This window comes from Molothrus ater, chromosome 12 (assembly GCF_012460135.2).
Source record: "Molothrus ater isolate BHLD 08-10-18 breed brown headed cowbird chromosome 12, BPBGC_Mater_1.1, whole genome shotgun sequence".
NCBI classification, from domain to species: domain Eukaryota; kingdom Metazoa; phylum Chordata; class Aves; order Passeriformes; family Icteridae; genus Molothrus; species Molothrus ater.
The window spans coordinates 4,744,289-4,765,326 of record NC_050489.2 but is presented as its reverse complement, the minus strand read 5'-3'; the positions used below and the strand labels follow the sequence as shown (position 1 = coordinate 4,765,326).

The window sequence follows — 21,038 nt, the reverse complement described above, 5'->3', positions numbered from 1 at the left end:
GCACAGAGATCACAGGCTGGGGGGTGCACAACCTCCACCCTTGTCCTTGTGTGGACAGCCCAGCTGGCTTGACCCCCAGGAGGTGTGAAAATTGCCTCCCCACCAGCAGTCTGAGGACACACCTCACACCCTGCTCTCTACTATTAACAGCAGTTTGGCACAAAGCAAATGTAGATGGGACAGGGAAACCACAGTGAAATCCATGCTCTGGGGAGCAAAGGACCACAGGTTTCTCTTGATCTCGGAGCTCCAAAATGTGACACACACAGCTAAAGACAAAAGATAAAATTAAGGGAGAACTTGTCAACACAACCCAGATTAATTGCTGCTCCAACATCTCTGCACCTGACCTCACTGAGGGATGCCCCAGCTAAAACCACTCCAGAGCCAGGTTCCTCTTGCCTGGCTCAGAGGGAATATTGGAGTATCTTGCCTCCTCTCACACAGGGCAATATGGAAATCTTGCTTTTAAAAGCCAAGTCATGGCTGCTACTGACCAGTCCATTTCCCTGGAAAACAGCCCCCAGATACTTACCATTTCTATGCTGAAGTCTACAGGGACAAGACATTCACTGAAGAGGGTAAAGCTTTGTGAAGCAGGCTGTAGAACTGGGATCCTGCCAAACTCTAACACAGTTGGACTTGGGTAGATTTCTGCCAGCCGTCCAGAGCTCCGTAATTCTACTCCCTGTTCCAGGAAGCAGGCAAGAAAGATTAAAAACCACTCAAAACAAACCACAACAGGGAAACCTAAAAAAGCTTAAACAGCTCAACCCTGCTCAAGTTATTGCTTTAGGGACAGCTACCACACTCCAGCTGAAATGCTGGGCTTTTGGGAAAAAAGAAAAAGAAAATTACATGTTCACCTCCAAATTTAAAAGGATTAAGGTAAGAGAACCTTTCAAACTACAAATTATTGGCCCAAAGGTAAAAGCTTTGCAAGAAATCTCTAGTTAAGACCAGGCTGACAGTTAAACAACTGGTTATTCTGGCAGGGAGAAACCCTCCTTTTTAAGGTAAGCAGCCTGATAGTTGAAAGCAACTGTTTTGTCAAACTTCAAGCTCCCTGGCACAGCCTGCATTGCCTGTCCTTCCTGTTCACTGATTTACATGCAGTGCCACAATGGCCCAGGTTCAGATGTTTGGTGCCAACCAGGGAATTTGGCATCATCATTTCATTATGTTTTAATCTAAGTTTAAATCCTTGCAACCAGTCTTCCAGTGCCAGCTTTCCTTTCTTTTACAGAGAGCTCAAGGTTCCCAGAAGTCTTCTGACATCTTCTTTTGTGCTCAGAGAGATGACAAGACATTTGAAAACAGGTGTTTCCAAAGTTAACAGCATTTTAAAGCTTAATTAACTAAAACTACCCTCAATTCCAGCTTAGATGAACTACCTTCTGCGTCAGACACTGAGATCACCACCTATGAGGCATGGGCTGTTTATGCCACCCATCCCTGCTGTCCTTCTCCCCAGCAGCCTGTGCCTGTTTTCCCTGGAAGAATCCCTGTCCCTGTGCACCCTGCCAGGAGCAGTTGCACACAGGCTCACATCTCCCCTTGCACTCACCCGTGGGTTTCTCTCATCCCCGAACACGCCGACGAGAGCCTTGGTGCGATGCTCGCCCAGCGTCTGCACTTCGATGATAACTGGGATCTCTGCAGTGCCGTAAGGCTGCACAATCCCACAGGGCTTGGGGCTGGAGTAGAGCACGGGAGAGTCGTCCTTGCGTTTCTGGAAGGGACAGAATGAAATGCAACTTCAGAGGGACCTCTGAAGAAACTTTAGACTCCTTAACATCCACCACAACAGCAACTTACACACACGTTTAAAACTCCCCAGGACAAAGGTAAAGGCACAAACAAGCTGCAAGAATTGTAGGCTTAGCACTCCCAGGGGATCCTGCAAGGAGCCTGCCAGCACAGGCACTGGAGTCTGTGAATGCAGCAGCTTTTCACAACCCTCTAAGACCTCCCACAAGAAAACACCCTGAAGACTAGACTAGAACATAAACTGTTTCCTCAGGAGGTTAAACTGCATCCTAAGGTTTACATTCAGGTAGGATCCTTTTCTCAGCAGATCTTTAAGACTGAATAGAAACCAGCAAGGTCTTATCCAAACCCTTTTTCCACTAATAGTCTCCCCAATAATATTTGACAGGAGGAGGTGGACGTGATGCCAAACCTGGGGAATAAGCCCATAGCAGCCAGGAAGGTTGCTGAGGTTCCTGATGAAGAGCTTCCTCTCGTACGGCACTTTCAGGTGGCACTCGTGGTACAGAAGGATTTGGGGGTACACATGCAGCTCTGGAACAAGACATCTGGGCAAAGAGATGACCCCAAGGGAGTCAGAGATACTGAGAGAATGGAGAACATTTACCCCCAAAGATTGTGAAATGGAGCAGAACACGTTGGTCACTGTCAAATGCACATTGAACAGCCCTACAGTGATAAATTGCCTTCTACTTCTTCCCACTCCAACATGTCTTGTCAAGGAGGGGCAAACCCTGAGAGGCAGCACCCAGAGGCTGCCAAGTGCCCCAGGCAGAGCACTTTGTGCCACAGCTGCCTCAGCCCCTCCTTTACCCAAGAAGGCTTGACAGGACTCCTGGAACAGTCCCAGTGACCCACGAGCTCTGGGGGAGCCTTCCCAACAAGGATCAGGGCTCCCTAAGGCTCAAGCAACACACAACCCTAGTGTCTCATAAAAATGACTCCCTTCTCTGCCATGGTGCTGTTGCCCTGCCTGAGAACTCAGCTGCTGGCCCCAGCCTTGGAGGGCACGAGACAGCAGCTGCCCCACAGAGTGGCTGATCAGCCACCCCCTCCAGCTCCCTGGCTCCTTCACTGCACAGCTCCAGGCACTGACTGGCCCCAGCTCCATTTGCTTGACAAAATGGCAGCCCAGGCACTGCCTGGATGGCTCTGCCTGGGAGAGGGAACAGCACCAGGGAGCTGCATCCCTCTTGGCAACACAATGACACCCACAGCAGCACAGCAGGGTGGAATTCTGCTGCAGCAAGAACGACTTTTGGTTTAAGTCTGAGAACATTAAAGCTCAAAATGGGAAGCACAGGGAAGGAGAAAAACTGGAGCTGACCTGCCACATCAAGGCTGCTTTCCCCTCATAAGACCTTGCCCTCCCCACTCTTGCTGGGAGCCACTTTCCCCTGTCATGTGCCCTCATGAACAGAGCCAGACCCTGACTCTCAGCAGGCTGCCTGGTGTGTCCCAAACCAATGCAGGGTGGTCACAACCAGCACAACTCCATCTCTTGCAGGGAGAAGGAGAGGAGGCCCTCGGGAAATTTGTTCCACCTCAAGCACCAAAACCCAGGCCAATCAATGATATCATTCCTGGTCCCTTTAGAAAAGGGCCCAGGACCGTGCTGGGCTGTGAGCAGGGGCTTTTCACCACAGGCTGCTGCCCAAGCACTGCTGTTCTCATGTCCAGCTGGCACAACACGAGGCCATTAAGCAGCTCTTCTCCTTGGCAGCTGCAGCCAGCAAAGCCTGTGCAAGGCAGTGCCTGGGGGAGGCCAGGAAGGGCTGGTACCTGGCTGTGATGACCACTGATGCCACTCCCTCACCAAAACCCTCCAGGTCCACCAGCAATCTCTGTTTGTATCTCATCACGGTGTTGGAACACAGGGTCACCTGGTAGAAAAAAGAACAGTAAATTCTTCCTTACAAAAGCTCATTACCCATGTGTGATATCCTCCAGTTCTTGAGGAAGGATTTGGCTTTAATTCTTCTGCTGGTCCATGTGTAGAGCACAGTCTCAGAGTAACAAAAGCCTTCTGGCAATACCAGATTTGTTGAACACACCTTGCTATCACAGCATAAGTCAGCTTCATTAAAACATTAGACTAAAGCTCTACACACCACTGTATTCAAATTAAGGGGCCAATTTCTCATCTGACTACAATGACATAAATGCAGAGGAAATCTGACTTGAACACAATGAGTTCAGCTTTACAGCAGGAGACTGAGGTCAAAGTGTGGCCCAGCAGGTGCTGGGCAGTTCATGGCTGCAGAGTGTTTTGTCTCCACTGGAGATCCCTGCAGTGAACACAAATTTTTCTGCTCCCCAGGAGAGAAGAAATGAGACCAAGAAGAAAAGCTAACTGCTTTATACAATGACATCTCTCTGAAATCGCTCTCAAAACCACAAGAATGGCTTCAGGACTTGACCATATGGTATTGATCTCAGTGTAGGATTTTGGAAACAAACCAGTGCTCCTTGAGGAACATCCCGGGTAAGCCAGCTAGCAGAGGCCTCCCAGCAGTGCAGATCTCTCACTCCCAGGATTCTCAAAGCTGGCACCAGAGCTAAAGCCCTCCCACACTCCAGTGAAGCTTCAGCCCTGGTGCTGAAGCATCTACGGGATGCATCTATGGGATTCTTCCCATACCTCAATGTCCTGGTGTCCCTGGGGGAGGATGGTTCCTTGGCTGGGATTCATTGTGAACTCCCTTGGCTCCACATAGAAATGAATTCCCTTCCTCCAGGATGGGTCACCTTCTTTGCGTATTTGATCAAGGCTGCTCAACAGCCGGCTGCGTGCCATTGTCGACATGCGGAGCTTGAACGTCACGGGCACCACGGAGCAGTTGGTGAGGCGAATGCTCTTGGTGCAGGGAAAGCCTAAGAAAGGACAGAAATATCCATTCAGGCACCCATTATGGCATGATCCTGGTGGGAATATCCTGCCAGGATAAAAGTGAGATTGGAGTTTAGCTCTTTATTTTCTGAACTACAGCTCACCAGAGAAGCTGCATGAGGAATTAATCGTCACTGAGTTCCCTTTGACACTGATTCCAGACCGCAGCCTTGAAAATGCCCACTCCTAGCCCTGCTGAACACTGCAAGCTTCTCTCTTTGTGATGGGGAGGAGCTCCCTCCCCTGCCCCAAACCAGCACCAGTTATCTCTCAGTGATGAGTGTGCACCCAGACCCAGCATTTACTCTGAGAATTCAAGCTGTAAAATTCCCTGGTAAGTCTGCCAACACTCCCACTGTTTTCACGATACATTAAACAGTGAGTTGTCATTGAGAAGAAGCTACAGCAAAAGAAAATGAGGATGGAATCAGGAACTAGAATGTGATGCACCTTAATGCAGTTTCTCTCTGCAGGACCCTTAAAGCATCTCTTGGTTTGGGCCAAACAGACTGAGCACGTGACAGCTCAGAGCCCACTCAACTGGGGGCAAACCCCAGCCTTGGTTTGAGATTAGCAATTAGGAACCAGCTCCCACCTCACCCAACAAACAGGGACATCACAGCCATGCTGCTCACTGTGATTGTGCCTGCAAGGGGATCCCCCACTTTGGCTCGGAGATTTGCTTTCCATCCTGCAAAGCCAGAGATACAGCCACACATGGTGGGGATCTGTCTTTTAAAGCAGGACAGAGACACTAGAAAATACTGCCTTTCTATTCCTTGGTTCTATTTGATCTCACAATGGCAAAATGCCCCCTGAGGCAGCAGCCCTGCAGCCCTGCAGTTCACAGCCTGAAGAGGCTGCTGGGGCAGACCAGGAGTGAGGGATGCTTTTCTGTTGGAAGGCACAGATCCCTGACGCTGTGTCCCAGCCCAGGCAACACTCACCAAAGGAGATGTCCCCGAAGTCGAGCTCAGGGAGGTCGAAGTGTAAATTCGGTCCAGTGACGCTGCCCCTGGAGGCCGAGGACAGAGCAGGAAAGGGCTCGGTTAAAGGGATTGCAAAGGTCCGGCTGCCGTGGCTCGGGGCACAAAACCTGGGCTCAGGGCACCCTGGGTTTCAACCAACACAGCACCGTGTGCTCAGCACAGGGCCCTGTGCACAGGAGGCAGCTCAAGCCAAGTGGCCAGCAGCCAACAGCCACTGATGGGCAGGCAGGAGAAGCCCCTGGGATGCTGGGGGTCCCATGAAGGACCCTGAACACACACCCAGACATGGCTCCGTGCCTCAGTTTCCCCAGCTGCAATGGGATGGACATCAAGGTGTCCCCACAAACTTCTGTAACCAGCCTTTCCAGCCACAGGTTCCCTGCTTTGCTCCTTCTTAGCTGGAACTGCTGTTCCCGTGGAGGAGCTTTCTCAGGAGAGTTTGACCCACACAATCATTACAGACACAGTTCTGAGACATGAATCCAGGGGAGCCCCAAACATCCTCTGAAAAGAGCAGCAACAGTTCTACCCAGGGGACAGGTGAATCCTAGAGGAAAGGAATGGTTTGTCAGCAGTGCCCCAGCTGGCACAGCTAAGAGCAAGAGCTTCAACAACCAAACCAGGCTGTCCTGAATCTAGCACAGCACCTCACCTGGCCTTGAACTCAGCAGACACACTCCAAAAGTCACCAACATCCACTGAAATCAGCACTTGAAGCTGCACAACACTCACCAGTTGATTTCATGATTGATGCCAATCAATGCCCACTCCGCCTTTTGGTTCAAAATCAAGGAGCAGTGAACTGTGCCTTCTGTTGCACTCACAGGACTGCCCCTGGCTCTGCTCTGCACATCTCAACAAGAGACACCTGCCTTGCTCAAGGAGAAAGCTGCTTATGCAGAAACACTCCATGACCACTTTGGGGGAGGGACAGAGGAGAATCAATTCTTTGATGGTGAAAGGTTCCCTCTTGATTTCCAAACTAAAAAAGCAGCACTTTTCCTCCAAAAACAAAGCCAGCATAATTGTTTCTCCACTATGGGCAGACCTACTCACCACTTTTCTCTTGCCAAATAATAACTTCCTTGTTCCTTTTTATCCATCTCCCTTATCTTATTGGTACAATCAAGTGCAGATTGCTTTCATTTCTTTACTGCCTTGAGCCAGTGCCCCCCAACAGCAGGAGCCCAGCTCCAAAGCTGCAGAGCAGCCAGCATCAGCTCTCCTGCTTCCACTCCATTATCCTCCCAGCACATGGCACAGGGCTGGCAGGGACAAGGCCTCACACTGCTGTGGTGCTGAGGACTGAGCTCTGCCTCCCCTGTGATCAGCCCTTCTCCCTTTGGCTGGGCCAGGATTGTCTCCTGCCATGGCACCAGCCCATGGGATGGTGCCCCAGTCCTTGGCACAGTCCCTGCTGCACAGTTCCTGACTCCCACATCAGCCCTTTGCTGGCTGTGCAAAGGAGGCACCAGAGCACTCTGTGCACAGGAGCTGGGAGCACAGCTTGTCCCCCACAGCATGGCCATGAGAGGGGAGCTGAGGCTGCTGCTGCCCATCTGGCATGGATTATTAATGGAAGTTTTTAAAAACACTGCTGCTGCTGCAGAATCCCCCAGGCTGGCCCATCTGCAAAGCCCTGGGGGCCTTGCTGGGTGTTCAGGTGGGACATCCCAGAGCAGCTGCTGCCCAGAGCTGCTCCATCCCACTGCCTGCCATGGCCCAAGGCCCAGGGAGATCCCTGCAGGGAGGAGTCATTGCAGCTCCTGGGTACCACACAGGGCAGGAGGCATCCTGACACTAAGGCAATGCCAGGATCACAGCAGAGATTAAGACCTCAGGCATCACCTTTTTTCTCTGCTCCACCCCAAAATGAGGTAGGTGGGGGATGTCCCAGAGACAGCTACAGATGTGCCCACCAAGCTCCCTAGAGTCCTTACCTGATGGTCAGGATCACAGGTGTAGGAGTTCAGCCACACTGAACTGGAATTTTTCCTCAAAGCTCCCCAGCACGGTGGTATGGAAGGAGATCTGAACAGTCTGGGTCCCACCTGGTGCAATCATGGCCCGCTCGGGCTCAACCGTGAAGCAGAAGTCCACATTTGTGGTTGAAGGGATATAGGTGAAGGGAGCATCAAGAGCTCCTTTGTTAATCAGTTCCACCTGCAGAAGCAAGAAAGCAAAATAGAAATACAGGTGGAACCTTCCCTTCTTGTGAGTTATTGTCTAATGATGCAATGAACACCCAGCAAAGGCAGAAGATGCTTTGTGCTGCTGAATGGCAGAAGTCAAAAGATACAGCAGGACAAGTTCTGCCTTTGGGTTTTCATGCAGAGCAGTGGCAACTCCACAGACCTGCAGTCACCCTGGGCTTATCCCATGGACACAGAGCAGTGCACCTCTGCTCAGCATCACCAAGCTCATTGGGAGCTGGCCCTGAGAGCCCTGAGTGGGGTGATTGCAGCTGCAGAGTGAATCACCCCAGAGCTGCTGCTGCCCCAGTGAGCACAGCTCCAACAGCACCATCTACTCATTCACCTTTTCCCATACCATGGAAACAATTCATTGAGAATGAGGCATCAGCATCAACATGTACAGACAGCACCATCTTTTGGTAAGAAAACTCAGCGTGTCTTTCCCTTCCCCAGCCGCGCTTTTGAAAGTGTCTGGCATGATGTAGTGCCTCATTTTCTACCTCTTTGAGTTGCTCTCTCATGAATTTTTTGCAAACTTGACACTACTGGGTGCAAGGAAAATAGATAGAAAAATCCTTTGCTTTATTCCAGGAACAGTTTTCTCCTTCCAGAGCCAGAGATGCACCAAGGCTGAAGTGTGGTGAGGGACTGGTCAGCAAGGGAGAGAACTCCCAAGCCCTTTGCAATGGCCAGCACTGAGCCAGGAGGCTGGATGGATTTCCTGTGACTTCAGCAATAAGCAGGGACACTTGACTGGAAGCTGTTTGCAGTGGGCTGAAGCTCAAAGGCAGCCAGTTTGTTGCAGCTGCTTCTGCAGAGCCCAGTCCAAAGGTGCCTTGTGTCTGGCACTGCCACAAAAGCCTCTGAACATGCAGCTTTTTGACCCAGTGTTGGTTTCATGTGGCAAGGGGTTGTTTTGCAGGAAGCCTCCCAGCTGATCCCTAAGGAAGGCTGCCCAAAAGCAGGCACTGGGGCTTCAGGAACAGACACACGTTTCTGACCCCCCCCAGGTTTGAGCAGTACATCAAATATTCCCTGCTCACAGCTGCCCAGGTTGGCAGCAATTCCGCAGCTCCACCAGGCTTGCTGCTGCCTCAGGAGCCATCAGGATCCATCCCAAGCCCTGCTGCTCACCTTATAGACATAGGAGGTGTTGACAAAAACATCTCCCAACGTTCAGTATAGGAGAGCTGAGTTCAACCAGGGGTCCTTGGCCTTCCCCTCTGAGCTGCAGGGGCAGCCTGCTCTCACGGCCTGGGGAGAGATGTCCATTGCAGTACAATCATTCCCTCTGTCACACTGGATTTTCCAGGCTGCCTCAGTGCTAGTCCCTGACTCTGAGCTGGATGTAGTCATGCTTGGAGCTACCTGGTCTAGGGGGAGGTGTCCCTGCCTATGGCAGGGGCCTTGGCACTAGATGATCTTTAAGGTCCACCCCACCTCATCATACTGTGATTCTGTGGTTTCCTTCCTGTGCACCTAGAGGAGCTTTGAAATCCATTCAGTGCAGGCACAAAGCTCATGAGGAGTTTGGCAATTACCAAACTACCTGGGCCAGGAGCACAGGCCTTTGTTGCCCAAGTGCTCCCCTTCTGACACTCAGCACTGTGTTCTGTTTCCACAGAGTGAGAGCTGCAAGGGGACAACTCCCACACAGGCAGAGAAGCAGCTGCTGGCCAAGGGTGCTCCCTCTACAAACACCTTGTGCTCAGTGGGGCTCAGCACCTCTGCTCTGCGGGTGTCTGGGCACTGGGAGGTGATCCAGGGCCAGGGAGCACATTTCTAACTCAGCTCCTTCCACCTGATGATGGATCCATGGCAAATGGACCCATCCTGGAGGCCAGGGGCCTGCAGGGGCTTAGTGCTTGTTCACTAAAGCTGTTCTGCTCTGGAGCTCTCTGGCCTTTGAGGAAATGCTGGCAAAGCCATGGCATGAAAACCTCTCCCTGCACTGCCTGGGCTGTTCTGGGATCAGTAAGGCAGACCCAGCATTCTGAGCCCTGGCCTTGCACAGGAGACTCCCTGGAGGCTGCAGGGCCAGGGGGGATGTGCCAGCACTGCCCTGCTGACCAGGGACTCTTCCCAGCACTTCCATGGGAGCCCAGAGGGCTCAGGCTTGCACCATGGCTTCACTGAGGGGGACAGGAGCAGGGCAAAGGAGCTGCACCTGAGACATGGCAGTAAGCCACACTTTGATACTCCAGTGCTTCCAGGGGTTCGAAGGTCACCGTGATTTCAGCCGAACAATTCGGCCCAATTTCTCCCTCCTACAACAGAAAGAGACAGCAAAGCATTGCTCTTCAAACTCCACAGTTCTTGTTTCCAACCACAGGCCTGTAAGCCTTGATTGAGCATCAATGATGAGTGAACAACACAAGGAGCCAAGGAAAGCCTCCAAACCCAGCTCAACACAGCGCTGGAAGCTCTCAATGCTCAGCTGATCAGCTGCCACTCTCCACAATATTCCTGCTGCTCTGACACAAGCTCTTGGTCCCATCATGCTGCTGTCAGCTACATGGGATGTAAGTGCCACTGTGCACTGGTGGCTCTTGGCCTTAGATGGGCCATAGGAGTAACCAAGAAGAGACAACTACAGATATTAGTTAAGCTGTTTTGAAAGAAAGCAGAGGTTGGGATTATTCTGGGCTTTACTGCAAGATGAGAAGGGATTTTGCTCCGTGCAGACACCATGCATTCATCATCTCTCCCAATGCCAGTACTCAGAATCAGGGCTCTGGCTGATGGGAGCACGTGGCAGTTTGCTTGCATCACCAGAAAAGGAAAAGGTTTTCTGTCCCTGTGTGCAGGAGAGCTCCAAAGGCCCATTTCAACCTTGCACCCTTGTGTCCAGGCTCACACAAGGATGACACTGGAAGGGACACTCAGCAATAGTGCAAGGCATGGTTACAGGAGGGGATTGGCATTTCTGTCATTAACCTTGGGCTGAATTTGGCCTCCTTTTGCCAGGGAGCCATTGCAAGCTTCAGGTCAGTGTGTGAGCTGGCAGTGCTCCAACAGCCTCTGCTGAGCCCCACGTGTGGGGGGAGCCCCTGCCTACAGGAACTGCTCCCTGTGACACTGCAAGGACACGCACGCAGGGCCTTGAGCTCCAGCCTGGCAGCAGAGCTGGGCTGTGTCAGGCTCCCAGCCCTGCCTTGAGCCTGCAGGGCACAAATGCTTTGAGCAGGGAGCTCTGCAGCCGCTCCAGAAACTCCACGTCCTCCCTGCCAGCACATGGGGCCAGCTGAGGATCTGCCCAGTGACTGCAGCCGGGGGAAGGGTGCTTGGGAGGAGGAAGAGGAGGGGGAAGAAAATGAGGTTCTCGGGTGTCACTTACCAATGGCTCAATGAAAAAATTGTCACTGGAGAAGAGCAGGGGGTCATCTTGCACCCTTTGCCTTCTTCTCCTGGACCCTGCTTCTCAGGAGGGCAGTGTGATCTTCAGAAAAGCCCTGCACCTTCTCTACTTCTTTCTCCTCCATGAAGTTTTCCAGCCACTCCTCACCCGATGGGTGCAGCAAACGACACTGCCTGCAGCCCCAGGGAGAGACAAGGCCAGCTGATCATTTAATAAGCCACAGATTTGCATAGAGAAGTGGGAGTGCAGGAGAGCAAAGCACTTGGGGAGGATCAGCAGCAGCTCCCCAGCAAAGGCTGAGCCAAGCCACGAGGGTCCCACATGGATCAGAGGATAACTTGTTGTTCACTGGCACAGCAGGGAGTTTCACCCCACACTTGCAAGCTCAGGAGAGGTTTCCAAAGCCAACATCCCTCCAGAGAAACCTCCTGGCTCAAAGCCTCTGCCAGAACTGAGGGAGAATCCACCGACCACCTCAGCTGGCTTTTCCTCCCACTGAGCTGCTTGGGGGATGCAGATAAAGGTCACAGAGCACCCACTGCAGCACTTCCCTGGGAAGGGGAGATGTTGCCAGGTCATGTAGGAATAAGATTAGAGAGACAAGAGCCCAATTAGAACCTGAGGAAATCAGTCATTGCAACCAACCTTTCCTTCCCAAAATGCCATTCCTGGTTGGAGTATAAATGGAACTGGAATGCTGAGTGCTGAGCTCCTGAAGCCCAGGGACGCACGCCCCAGTGCCAGGCATGGTTTACTTGGCCTAAACCATTCAAAAGCACCAACACCCCCCTGAGGCCATACGTTAGTTTCAGTCTTGGGCCATATATCTCACTGAAATGCATCTTCCAAACCAACCTCCTCTTCTCTTCATAGTCTCTTCTCCCTCAGAAGGCAAAGCCTTCCACTGGAAGTGGGCTGTGATGTTACTCCTGTTTTCCAGGAACACGGTTGTCTGGTATGCCGTGGTGATGAAGGTCTTGCCAGCCTCCACAGAATTTGTGCTCAACACAACATCAACATCTACAGCTTCTCCATGGAGCTTTGTGTGGATACTCTCTTCACCTGGAACAAAGCAAAGGGGAGTCTTTGCTCAGCTCACTGGCTGATGGAAGCACAAGGAACAGAACAAATCCCAGGGCACAAAAGAAGGTGTCACAGTTTTTATCTGAATGAGCAGTTCTGTGGATCAGTCCATTTGTCACATCCTGACAGCTCTGTGTGTAGAGTGGTGAGGACGTCCTGGGCAGCTCCTTAAACCCCTTGTTTCTGAGTGTGTTTGTAGAGATTTGGCCCCAAGGTGACAGGATGGACAGTGGGATTGGTCAGTGTGCTCTGGTGACCCACTCAGATCACTGGGATTTCTGCATCCAAGTCCTTCAGGTGACAGGGTGAGGAGCCCTGTTCAGCCCTGCCTTGCCCAGGGTCTCCCTGGGCATCCCACGAGGCTCCCATCTCTCCTGATCCCTTGGATCCCTTGTTGCTGACCAGCAAATATGCCTGGGGGCAGGTGGGCAGCAAAAGGAGGCCCAGAGGAACAAGTGAAGTGACAGCGCACAGCAGGAGGGGACACAGGTGAGGAAACACAACCAGCCTGGCTCTGCAATGTGACAAACCACTCTAAAATGAACACCATGAAAATCATCATCATCATCTCCCTGTCCAAACCCACAGCCACATCAGTCTTGAAATATTTTATATTGTTCTGATCTCAAAAACCAAGCTGGAGCATTGCACATTAAAGAAGAAAGGGACAATAGAAAGATTAATAAGTACAGAGCAGCTTCTACATTAAGACTGAATGGGATTCCTCAGTCTAGAAATCAAATGGGAGATAGATGTGAGAGGTTTGTAACAACATGAACAGCCTGGGAAATGGGCACAGGGAAAAATTTGTCTTGATTTGTCACCAAACAGGAACTTGAGGGCCTGAAAATGTTATTAGACAGAAACTACATATATGTGTAAGGGCCACATAGAAAAAGGATGTGTGAGAAGCCAGTGGAGAAGCAGCATATGGGACAGAGGTGTGCAAGAAATCCATTGCATTGGAGAGAGTCTGATGGAGACCTCACATCCAGCACGGCCCAGGAATCAAATAAAACTTCACCCAGGCATAGCCACATGGTAGTGGAGAATCAGGGATCCTCCTTCCTCCACTCAGCAACTCCCAGCAAAACAGGAATCAAAAATCTTCACCCTTTAGATGGGATCCTTGAACACCAAGGCAGTTTTCAGTTTTCTTTGGGGTAAAGCTGAACAGGGAGGTACCTCTAGAGGGAATGCAGGGGGAGGGACAACAGGGAGCCATGTGGAGAACTGTCCTGTGCCCTGCAGGGCCCAGCACTCACCTGTGTTGCAGCTCAGGGACCCAAAATGGTCCCCGTTGGTCAGCGCATGAAATGTCACTGTCACCCGCATGGTGTCACCAGCACCCAGAGTTCCTGCGGTCGGCACCACGGAGAAAGGACTGCAACACAAAGAGAGGGATCAGGGCTGGGGGGACACCTGGCCAGGAGATTCCTGCTGCACTGCAGCTCCTGCAGCTCCCTTGGGCAAGCAGGGAGCAAACCAAGCACAGGCAGCAGAGGACAGAACAGACAGGCTCAGAAACAGCCACTGAGCCACTGCTGAGGAGATCCAGCCCTCACAAGATCCTGGGGGTAAAATGACCTCATCTCCCCCAGACTCTGCATCCAGCTCTCTGCAATGAGGCTCAAGGGTCCCACTGCCAGCAATCCCATCAGAGAATGGTTTGTGAAGAGCACAGAGAGGGTTCAGAGCTATCTGCATGCAGAACTTGACACTGACTGCCTCAGGAATTTCTCTTTTCCTGCTGCCTATAAACCTCATCTCAGGAGATGCAATGTTAGGGCACTACCTGTCCTGGGATATTACAGCCTAGGAATCAGACAGGGAGAAGGAACTTTTCCTTGAAGACCAAGGAATAGTTACAGTTGAATTTGCAGTGTGATTCTTTGGTTTATTTTGCCTTGAAAATATCCTGATTTAGCCTAACAAGGGCACATTTTATCAACATTTCAATGAAAGCTGCTCTAAGAAAAGGAGCAGTCAAAACTCTGAAAGAGTGCAAATGCAGATTAGAGCAATAGAGTGACATGGAAACCCAAAAGGAGGATGCTATTTACAGTCTGAAGGATCCCATGCCAGCTAAATGAAGCACCATGAGCAGGAGCACATCAAGGAAGCAGAACAGGAGGTTTCTGTGTGTTTACCAGCAATGCAGTCTGGGACTGTGGCTTGTCATCCAGGCTGGTAACTGTTGCTTGGCCCAGCAGAGAAACTCTGGGCGAGGTGTTGGAAATGTTAATGCAAATGTGTTGGTGCACTTTGGATTTAACAGGAGCCATCAGGATTGGTCACCAGGTAAAGAGCTCTTGCCTGACAAGCACAAGACTCTGTGCTTTGATGCTCAGGGACAGCTCAGGGGAAATGTGCTTTGTGCTCTTCTCCAGCCCCACTGAGGAAACAAAAGTTCCTGGCCCTGAGTGCTTTGCTGCTGGTCACTCTGTCATTTTAAAGTGTGTTCTGGGGAGTTTGGTGATGATTACATCACACACAGAAATAAAGAGAACATCTGGCAAGCTGAGCTTGATTCATGTCACTTGCTTCAGGTTCAGCTCATTCAGGACCTCTTGCTGCAATGATGGGCTGAGCTGTTCCCATTCCCACTGGTGAGACCATCACTGGCTGATGGAGAAGCCTTGGGCCAGCAATGTTTATGTGCTGGACGTGAGACTTTGGAGGGAGGGGAGGAAAGACAAGGCCCCAGCAGCCCCAGAGCCAGATCAGTGCACGGGCTCCTGCATCTGCCCCAGGGCTGATGCCAGCACTGCTGCAGGTCCCTGCTGGGGCTCGGGGGGATCAGTGCCTGCTGGGGGCAAGGCACGGGATTTTCTTCTTATTCTTTTGCCAGAAATTCCACCAGAACAGAGAAGCTGCCAGTTAAGGGAATCCCTGGCCACACTTCAGCACTACCTTCCATTCCATTCCATTCCCTTCCCACTGCTGCCCCATGTTACATGTTCCTGCCCTCAGATGGCAGGATGGGAATAACACTCCTCGGGGTGACTTCAGGGGTTGCCTGCTCACTTCCAGCCAGGGCTGCAGGGCAGCAGCTCTGATGCTCTGGTTCCTTTTGCTGCTCTTTCCCAACTCTGCTCTCACCCAAAGGTGATATCCTTTGCACAGGGACAGATGAGCTGCCTCACCTCTGGGTGCTCAGCTGGTAATGAGCTGTCCGGTTACCGACATTGCGAACCAGCAGAGTCTTCTGGGTGCTGTGCTTGACCGGACACTCGGAGAAGTCCACCTGGGCAGGGAAGTCCAGGATGGCTCGGGCACCGATGGCCCGAATTGGCACAACGATCTTCTCCTTTGCCGTGATACAGGTGAGCTCATGGGAATAATCCTGCAGGAAAAGAAACTGGCTCAGCACAGGGCATTTAGTGCCATCCCCATGGCAGAAGAAAAACCATTTCCTGTAACTCATCCATGGCATCAATTTACTGGGCATCAATTTATCTATTCCACCCTAAAATAAACACTGAGTTTTTCTAATATGTCACATTTTAAAGGCACCAGTGCACTTTGCAAAAGCTATCTCAGTGGCATTAAGCTCTTGTGTCACTTGGGTCATACGGAGAACTGCCCTAGGCCACCATAATTTTCACTCACAAATTTTAATGATATTAAAGAATTCCTAAGCTCCTTCTAAGGAACATGGAGCTAGGGAACACAGCACATTCCTCTTTAGGTTTCTATATTCCCACTGTCTGAGAATAGGACAAAGTGTTAAACTGACTCTAAGCAGCAAGAGGAAGATGAGAAAACAGCTGCACCCAAAGAGATCCTGCACCTCTGGCCTGGTGCAGAAACATCAGTTGGCTCACAACTCCCCTCTAACTTTGTCTCTCCAACCAAGTCAGGAGAAGAACAGTGCTAAGAGGTTGCAGGATGCTGTTGGAAAGGGCCTCTCTTTGTTTGCCTGCAAGGCTTCCTCCCTTCCATGCCATGTCCTAAACCCTTCCGTATGAACAAGTCTCCAGATGCCAGCAGTGAGATCAGACTTGCCAGGGCCTCAGCACTGCTGTTCAAACCTCCATGCAGAAGCACCTTTGGCACGGAATGGGTGCCAGCTGACAGAGCAAGCACAGTGACAGGCATGAAGACAGAGCCCCAGCAGTGTCACTGCCACAGGCTCTGGGCCCACAGCTCTGCCTGCAGGTTGTACCTGCCCTACACGAGCTCCTTCAGGCAGGTGTCCAAGTCCCCTGTAGCTCAGCAACCGCCTGCTGACCAAGGGCACCCAGAGCCCAGTGTGCCTGTGCCAGGCTGGGCTCACGGGCACAGCACATCCTCTGCCCTGCCCCTGCAGCTGTGCCATGGTCACCTGTGCTCTGGGACAGCACAGCTGCAAGGCTGCAGAACAGAGGGGGTGGAAAAGCACCGTCTTTGCTCCAGCCCAGGGGCAGGCAGGGAAGCTGTTGGCAGTCAGGAAGGAGGAAAGCTCTCTGACCTCTTTGTCCCTCGAGTGTTTTCCATAATAATGAAACCCCTTCCACTGGACCTAGAGATGGCTGAATATCTGTCAACATCTCTTTGTCATTTTCATTCTGTTCCCTGTGCATCTTCCCCTTGGGAATGCTCAGGGATGTGCAGGGAGGGGAAGCAGAGCCTGTCAGGCCTGGCTGCAGTGCCTGCCAGCAGTGCCAAGGTGTGACTGGCTGCAGGCTGCCTGCCCAGGGCCTGGAGCCCAGCTCACAGCATGCAATGGGCTGGAGCAGAGTGCAGGGAAAACAATGGCTGTGGAGATCATTGTGTGCTTTGGCTCCTCCAGCCTCACCTTGTTCTCGTCGGGAGTGAAGCGGATGCGCACAGGGGCAGAGGCGCCTGGTGGCACGATGTGGTACACATCACTGGGGCAGGCCAGCTGGAAGTAAGGTGAGCTCTCCATGGAGACCTTCACCATCCGAGCAATCTGCAGCAAAGACATCAAATGATGATTTTGCCACTTGTGGAAACGAGAGGAGACCTGTCCGTGCCCTGCTGACATCCCTCCCTGGCCCCTTTTCCAAAGCACTTTCAGCTGTGCAGGCACAGGCACATCATTCACAAGGCTGAGCTTGAATCCCTCCTGTCTGGCTCCAGCATTGTGGCCAGGGCCAGTAGGGCAGTGCCTGGTGGGAAGAAAGGGCCAAGCAGGTCAGCACCAGCAGGATGGAGACAGAGCACCTGAACCAAGTCATCTGCATATTCAACAAGGCCAAAAAACCTGCTGGCTTCTGCCTGCACACAGCCATGAAGTTGTCATGTTCCAGGGGTGAATGTGCTTCCTGAAAGCAAAGCATCAAATTGTCCTGGGGGGAAGGAAAATATTCCCTTCTAGCAGATGAGGTTTGGGTAGGGACATTGTGGAGATAGAGTCATGCAGGCAGAGCAGCAAGAGAGGAGACCAAACCACTGTGGCCTTCCTGGGAATAAAAGTAAACCTGAAAAGCAAAAGAAGGAACACAGCAAGACAATCCCTAAAACAAGGAGATGGCAAAGAGAATTTAAACGGGCAGTAAAGCAGCAAGGAGGAATCATAAAACCATGAGAGCATTCAGCTTGCCAAAAGTGATGGAAACACAGACAGGCTGTGCCTATTGACTCTGGGCTTCAAAGGCATTTTCTGCCTGGAGAAACATGACCAGCACTGAGTGACAGTGTGGTTCCAGTATGCAAAGCCAATCTTGGCTCTGCAGGGCTTCTTGCTGCCTGTGCAGGCAAGCTGGGCTGCTGGGCATTCCTGCCTGCAGCCAGCAGGCCAGGTTCTGCCCTCTGGGATTCACAAGATGAAGTCCTGAAATACCATATCTGATGGGGAGATCTGAAACAAGCTCCATTTTGGGGGAACTGGTGACAGCTGGAGAGGTGAGAGAGAGCAGGGAGAGGTTCAGCTGCTGGGAGGAAAGTTCATGAAGGATCCCTTACACTGATCCCCAGTGAAGCACAGACTCTGGGTGAGCATGTCTGCCCAGGACACACTGGGCAAACACTGGCTCACCCACCTCTGCTCTGAGCTGATTCAGAGCTGCTGGGCCACACAGAACAGGCTCAAGCCAAGCTGCTCTTTTGGCATGGGTGAGTCCCCTGTACATCTGGCAGCCTGCAAAATCTAACACCCCATCAGGGTCCCAACACATTGTTCCCGCCCAAAGCAGTAATGCAATTTGTTTTGCTAAATCTGAAGTAATTCCTGCAGGTCCTCGGCCTCAAAGGCCAACGCTGCCACTCTGGAGGGAATGCTGTGACCCCAAGCATTTGATGGTGACCACACCAAAGCAAGAGGTGGCTCCTTCAGCAGGAGAATGACAAATGGCAATTTTGTGCCTTTGTGTCCTCAGCCTTCCCCCCTGGTTTAGCAATGGCAGCTACACTCCAGCACAGCCCAGCAGCTTCAGCAGAGGTCATTTGTGTTGGCTTAGTGCAGATCAGGACTCCCAGTCCACCACTCCCAGCAGTTTGCAATGACAACAGGACCTGGACACTGAGGTCTTTTGCTGGAGGCGAGCCTGTCACAAGCACTGACCCTCTTCATACTTCATGTTAAACAGAAAGGAAAAGAGCAGGAAAAGGCTACCTTTTGACGAGTCTCACTCATGTCTACACACGGGCCAATTCTGGGCAGAAAACTCCCCCCAGTGCTGGCCTCCTGCTTTGAGTTGACAAACTTCTCCCTCTGGAACTTAGAGGGAAGCAGCTGAAAGGCAAAAACAAACAAACAAACCAACCAAACAAAAAAAAAAAAAACAAACAGCAAGAATGTCAGAGATGTGCTTGCTCAGAAAGGCTTTCCTTGAACAAGTGGCACTGATGAATAATTTGTGATCACAACCACTTGGACAGTTCTGGAAACACTGGAAGTTGCCTGCTGAAATACTTAGCACCAATAAATTAATGATACAGAGTGCAATACACATACTCCAGCCACATGGCTGTGTCCCATGAGTCTCTCTGTGGTTTGATGGGACATGTTTGGGGATTTCTGCTCTTTGGGCATTTGTTTCCTCTTACATTTCACTGGATTGAGGCAGTGACCTTTCCAGAGAGTGGGGAGGAGCTCTCAGAACTGCCTGAACTCCACCCCTGCACAACACTCAAAACTCACAGGCAGGAGATAGCACTGCTGGCTGAGTCCAAGGGAAGCAAGCAAGAAAAGCTGTAGCAAGAGTGAGGTGCACAGGAATGTGTCCAAGTTTTAGCTCTCTCTGCTACTTAGCATTGGTTTTCTCTGTCTGGGCTGACAGAGCCCTCGAGAGAAGAAAACAGAGGGATGTCCTTGGCAGAGCCTCAGCAGTGGGGCATCTTCAGTCAAGTGAGCTGCAGACAGCAAGGGACCTTTGTGGCCCTGGCTCCAGTGCTGCCTGCAGGGCTGCATCTGTGCCCACCCAGCAGCTGGGAGAGAACAGCTGCTTTGGAAGCTCTTCCAGCTGGGACCAGCCGTGGCTCTCAAGGCTTGGGGCAGAGTTTGAGCTTCCCCCTCACATGCCCAGGTGCCCAAGGGCAGCTTGGTCAGAGCAGCACAGGTGAGTGCCCAGCCTGACAGGAGGAATTGCTGTGGCAAAGGGGAAGGAAAGAAGCCCATGCTGAGGGCTTCAGCTGTACATTGGTTTCACTTGGCTCTGCTGGCACAGCCAGGCAAGGCGCTGGGCTGTCCCTGACACATCCCACAGTGTTCCCTACTGCACCAGGACAGCCCCAGCAACAGGAGCATGGCACAGAGGGCTGGGGAGGGGATCTGCAGCTTCAGAGCACTGCTGGACAACAGGGGCAGGGAGAGCAGGGACACCAGGGCAGTTTCCAGCCTTAACACAGCCCCAGGGGCTACTCACATTATTAGGCTTAAGTCCTTCCCTAAGCAAAAGTCGAGGTGTTGGTGTCCTTCCTGGGAATCTAGAAGCCATTGAGAAGGGAGGATCTCACAGCACTCGCTCACAGAAACCACGGTGGGGCGAACAATTCGCTTGGCGAATCGCCGAGTGCCGCCGCCTGAACGCGCAATCAGAGCCGGCTCCGGGCACTGATGCCGCATGGCCGGCCCCAGACTCTGCGGCCGCGTTTGCAGTCACCGGGCAACCGCGGCACCGAGCGGGGGCCGGGCCGGGATGGGCCGGGCAGCGCCGGGGGCCGAGGCGGGACCGGGGCGGTGGCGCTGGGCGGACCTTAGTCCCGCCTCGGTCCCCTCTCGATCTGCCCGTGTTCCAGCCCTGGTGCTCCCTCGGTCCCCGGGCACAGCGGGCTGGGTTCGCTCCCGGGCCCGGAGGCAGCGCTCGATGTCGCCAGAGCCTCGGCCCCACCTCTGGGCTGCTCCTCCACAAAGGGAAAAACCCAGGGTCTCAACAGTTTGTGTTCAGCGATAGTACAAGTGGGAATCAGCCAGCTGCAGGTCCTGGGCACTGACATTTAGCTTCTCGTTCCTCTTAGGGACACACAAGTAGCAGGAATAATTTTCTGGTCTAAAAGTGCGCCTGCTTTGCTCTCGTCCTGGTTCTTACCTCGCAATAGAGAATGAGTAAATAATTCTAGTAGGTGTACTGGCATTTGGGCAGCATTAGACCCACTACACTCATTGGTTCACAGCCTGAAGAGGCTGCTGGGGCAGACCAGGAGTGAGGGATGCTTTTCTGTTGGAAGGCACAGATCCCTGACGCTGTGTCCCAGCCTAGGCAACACTCACCAAAGGAGATGTCCCCGAAGTCGAGCTCAGGGAGGTCGAAGTGTAAATTCGGTCCAGTGACGCTGCCCCTGGAGGCCGAGGACAGAGCAGGAAAGGG

At 52.2% G+C, this 21,038-nt stretch overlaps 1 protein-coding gene across 1 annotated transcript in view; it reads right to left on the bottom strand.

The window, feature by feature from the left end:
- The window catches only part of LOC118691400 (hydrocephalus-inducing protein homolog), a 58,946-nt gene extending 38,650 nt beyond the window's left edge, over positions 1-20,296 (bottom strand). The window contains 15 exon segments of the mRNA XM_036390567.2: positions 536-688; positions 1,568-1,732; positions 2,183-2,318; positions 3,553-3,653; positions 4,412-4,644; positions 5,608-5,675; positions 7,607-7,812; positions 9,019-9,098; positions 10,012-10,111; positions 11,243-11,375; positions 12,054-12,264; positions 13,551-13,669; positions 15,432-15,631; positions 17,066-17,200; positions 20,201-20,296. Coding sequence (XP_036246460.1) covers positions 536-688; positions 1,568-1,732; positions 2,183-2,318; positions 3,553-3,653; positions 4,412-4,644; positions 5,608-5,675; positions 7,607-7,812; positions 9,019-9,098; positions 10,012-10,111; positions 11,243-11,375; positions 12,054-12,264; positions 13,551-13,669; positions 15,432-15,631; positions 17,066-17,200; positions 20,201-20,296 — 2,136 coding nt within the window.
- Between the last annotated feature and the right edge of the window lie 742 nt (positions 20,297-21,038).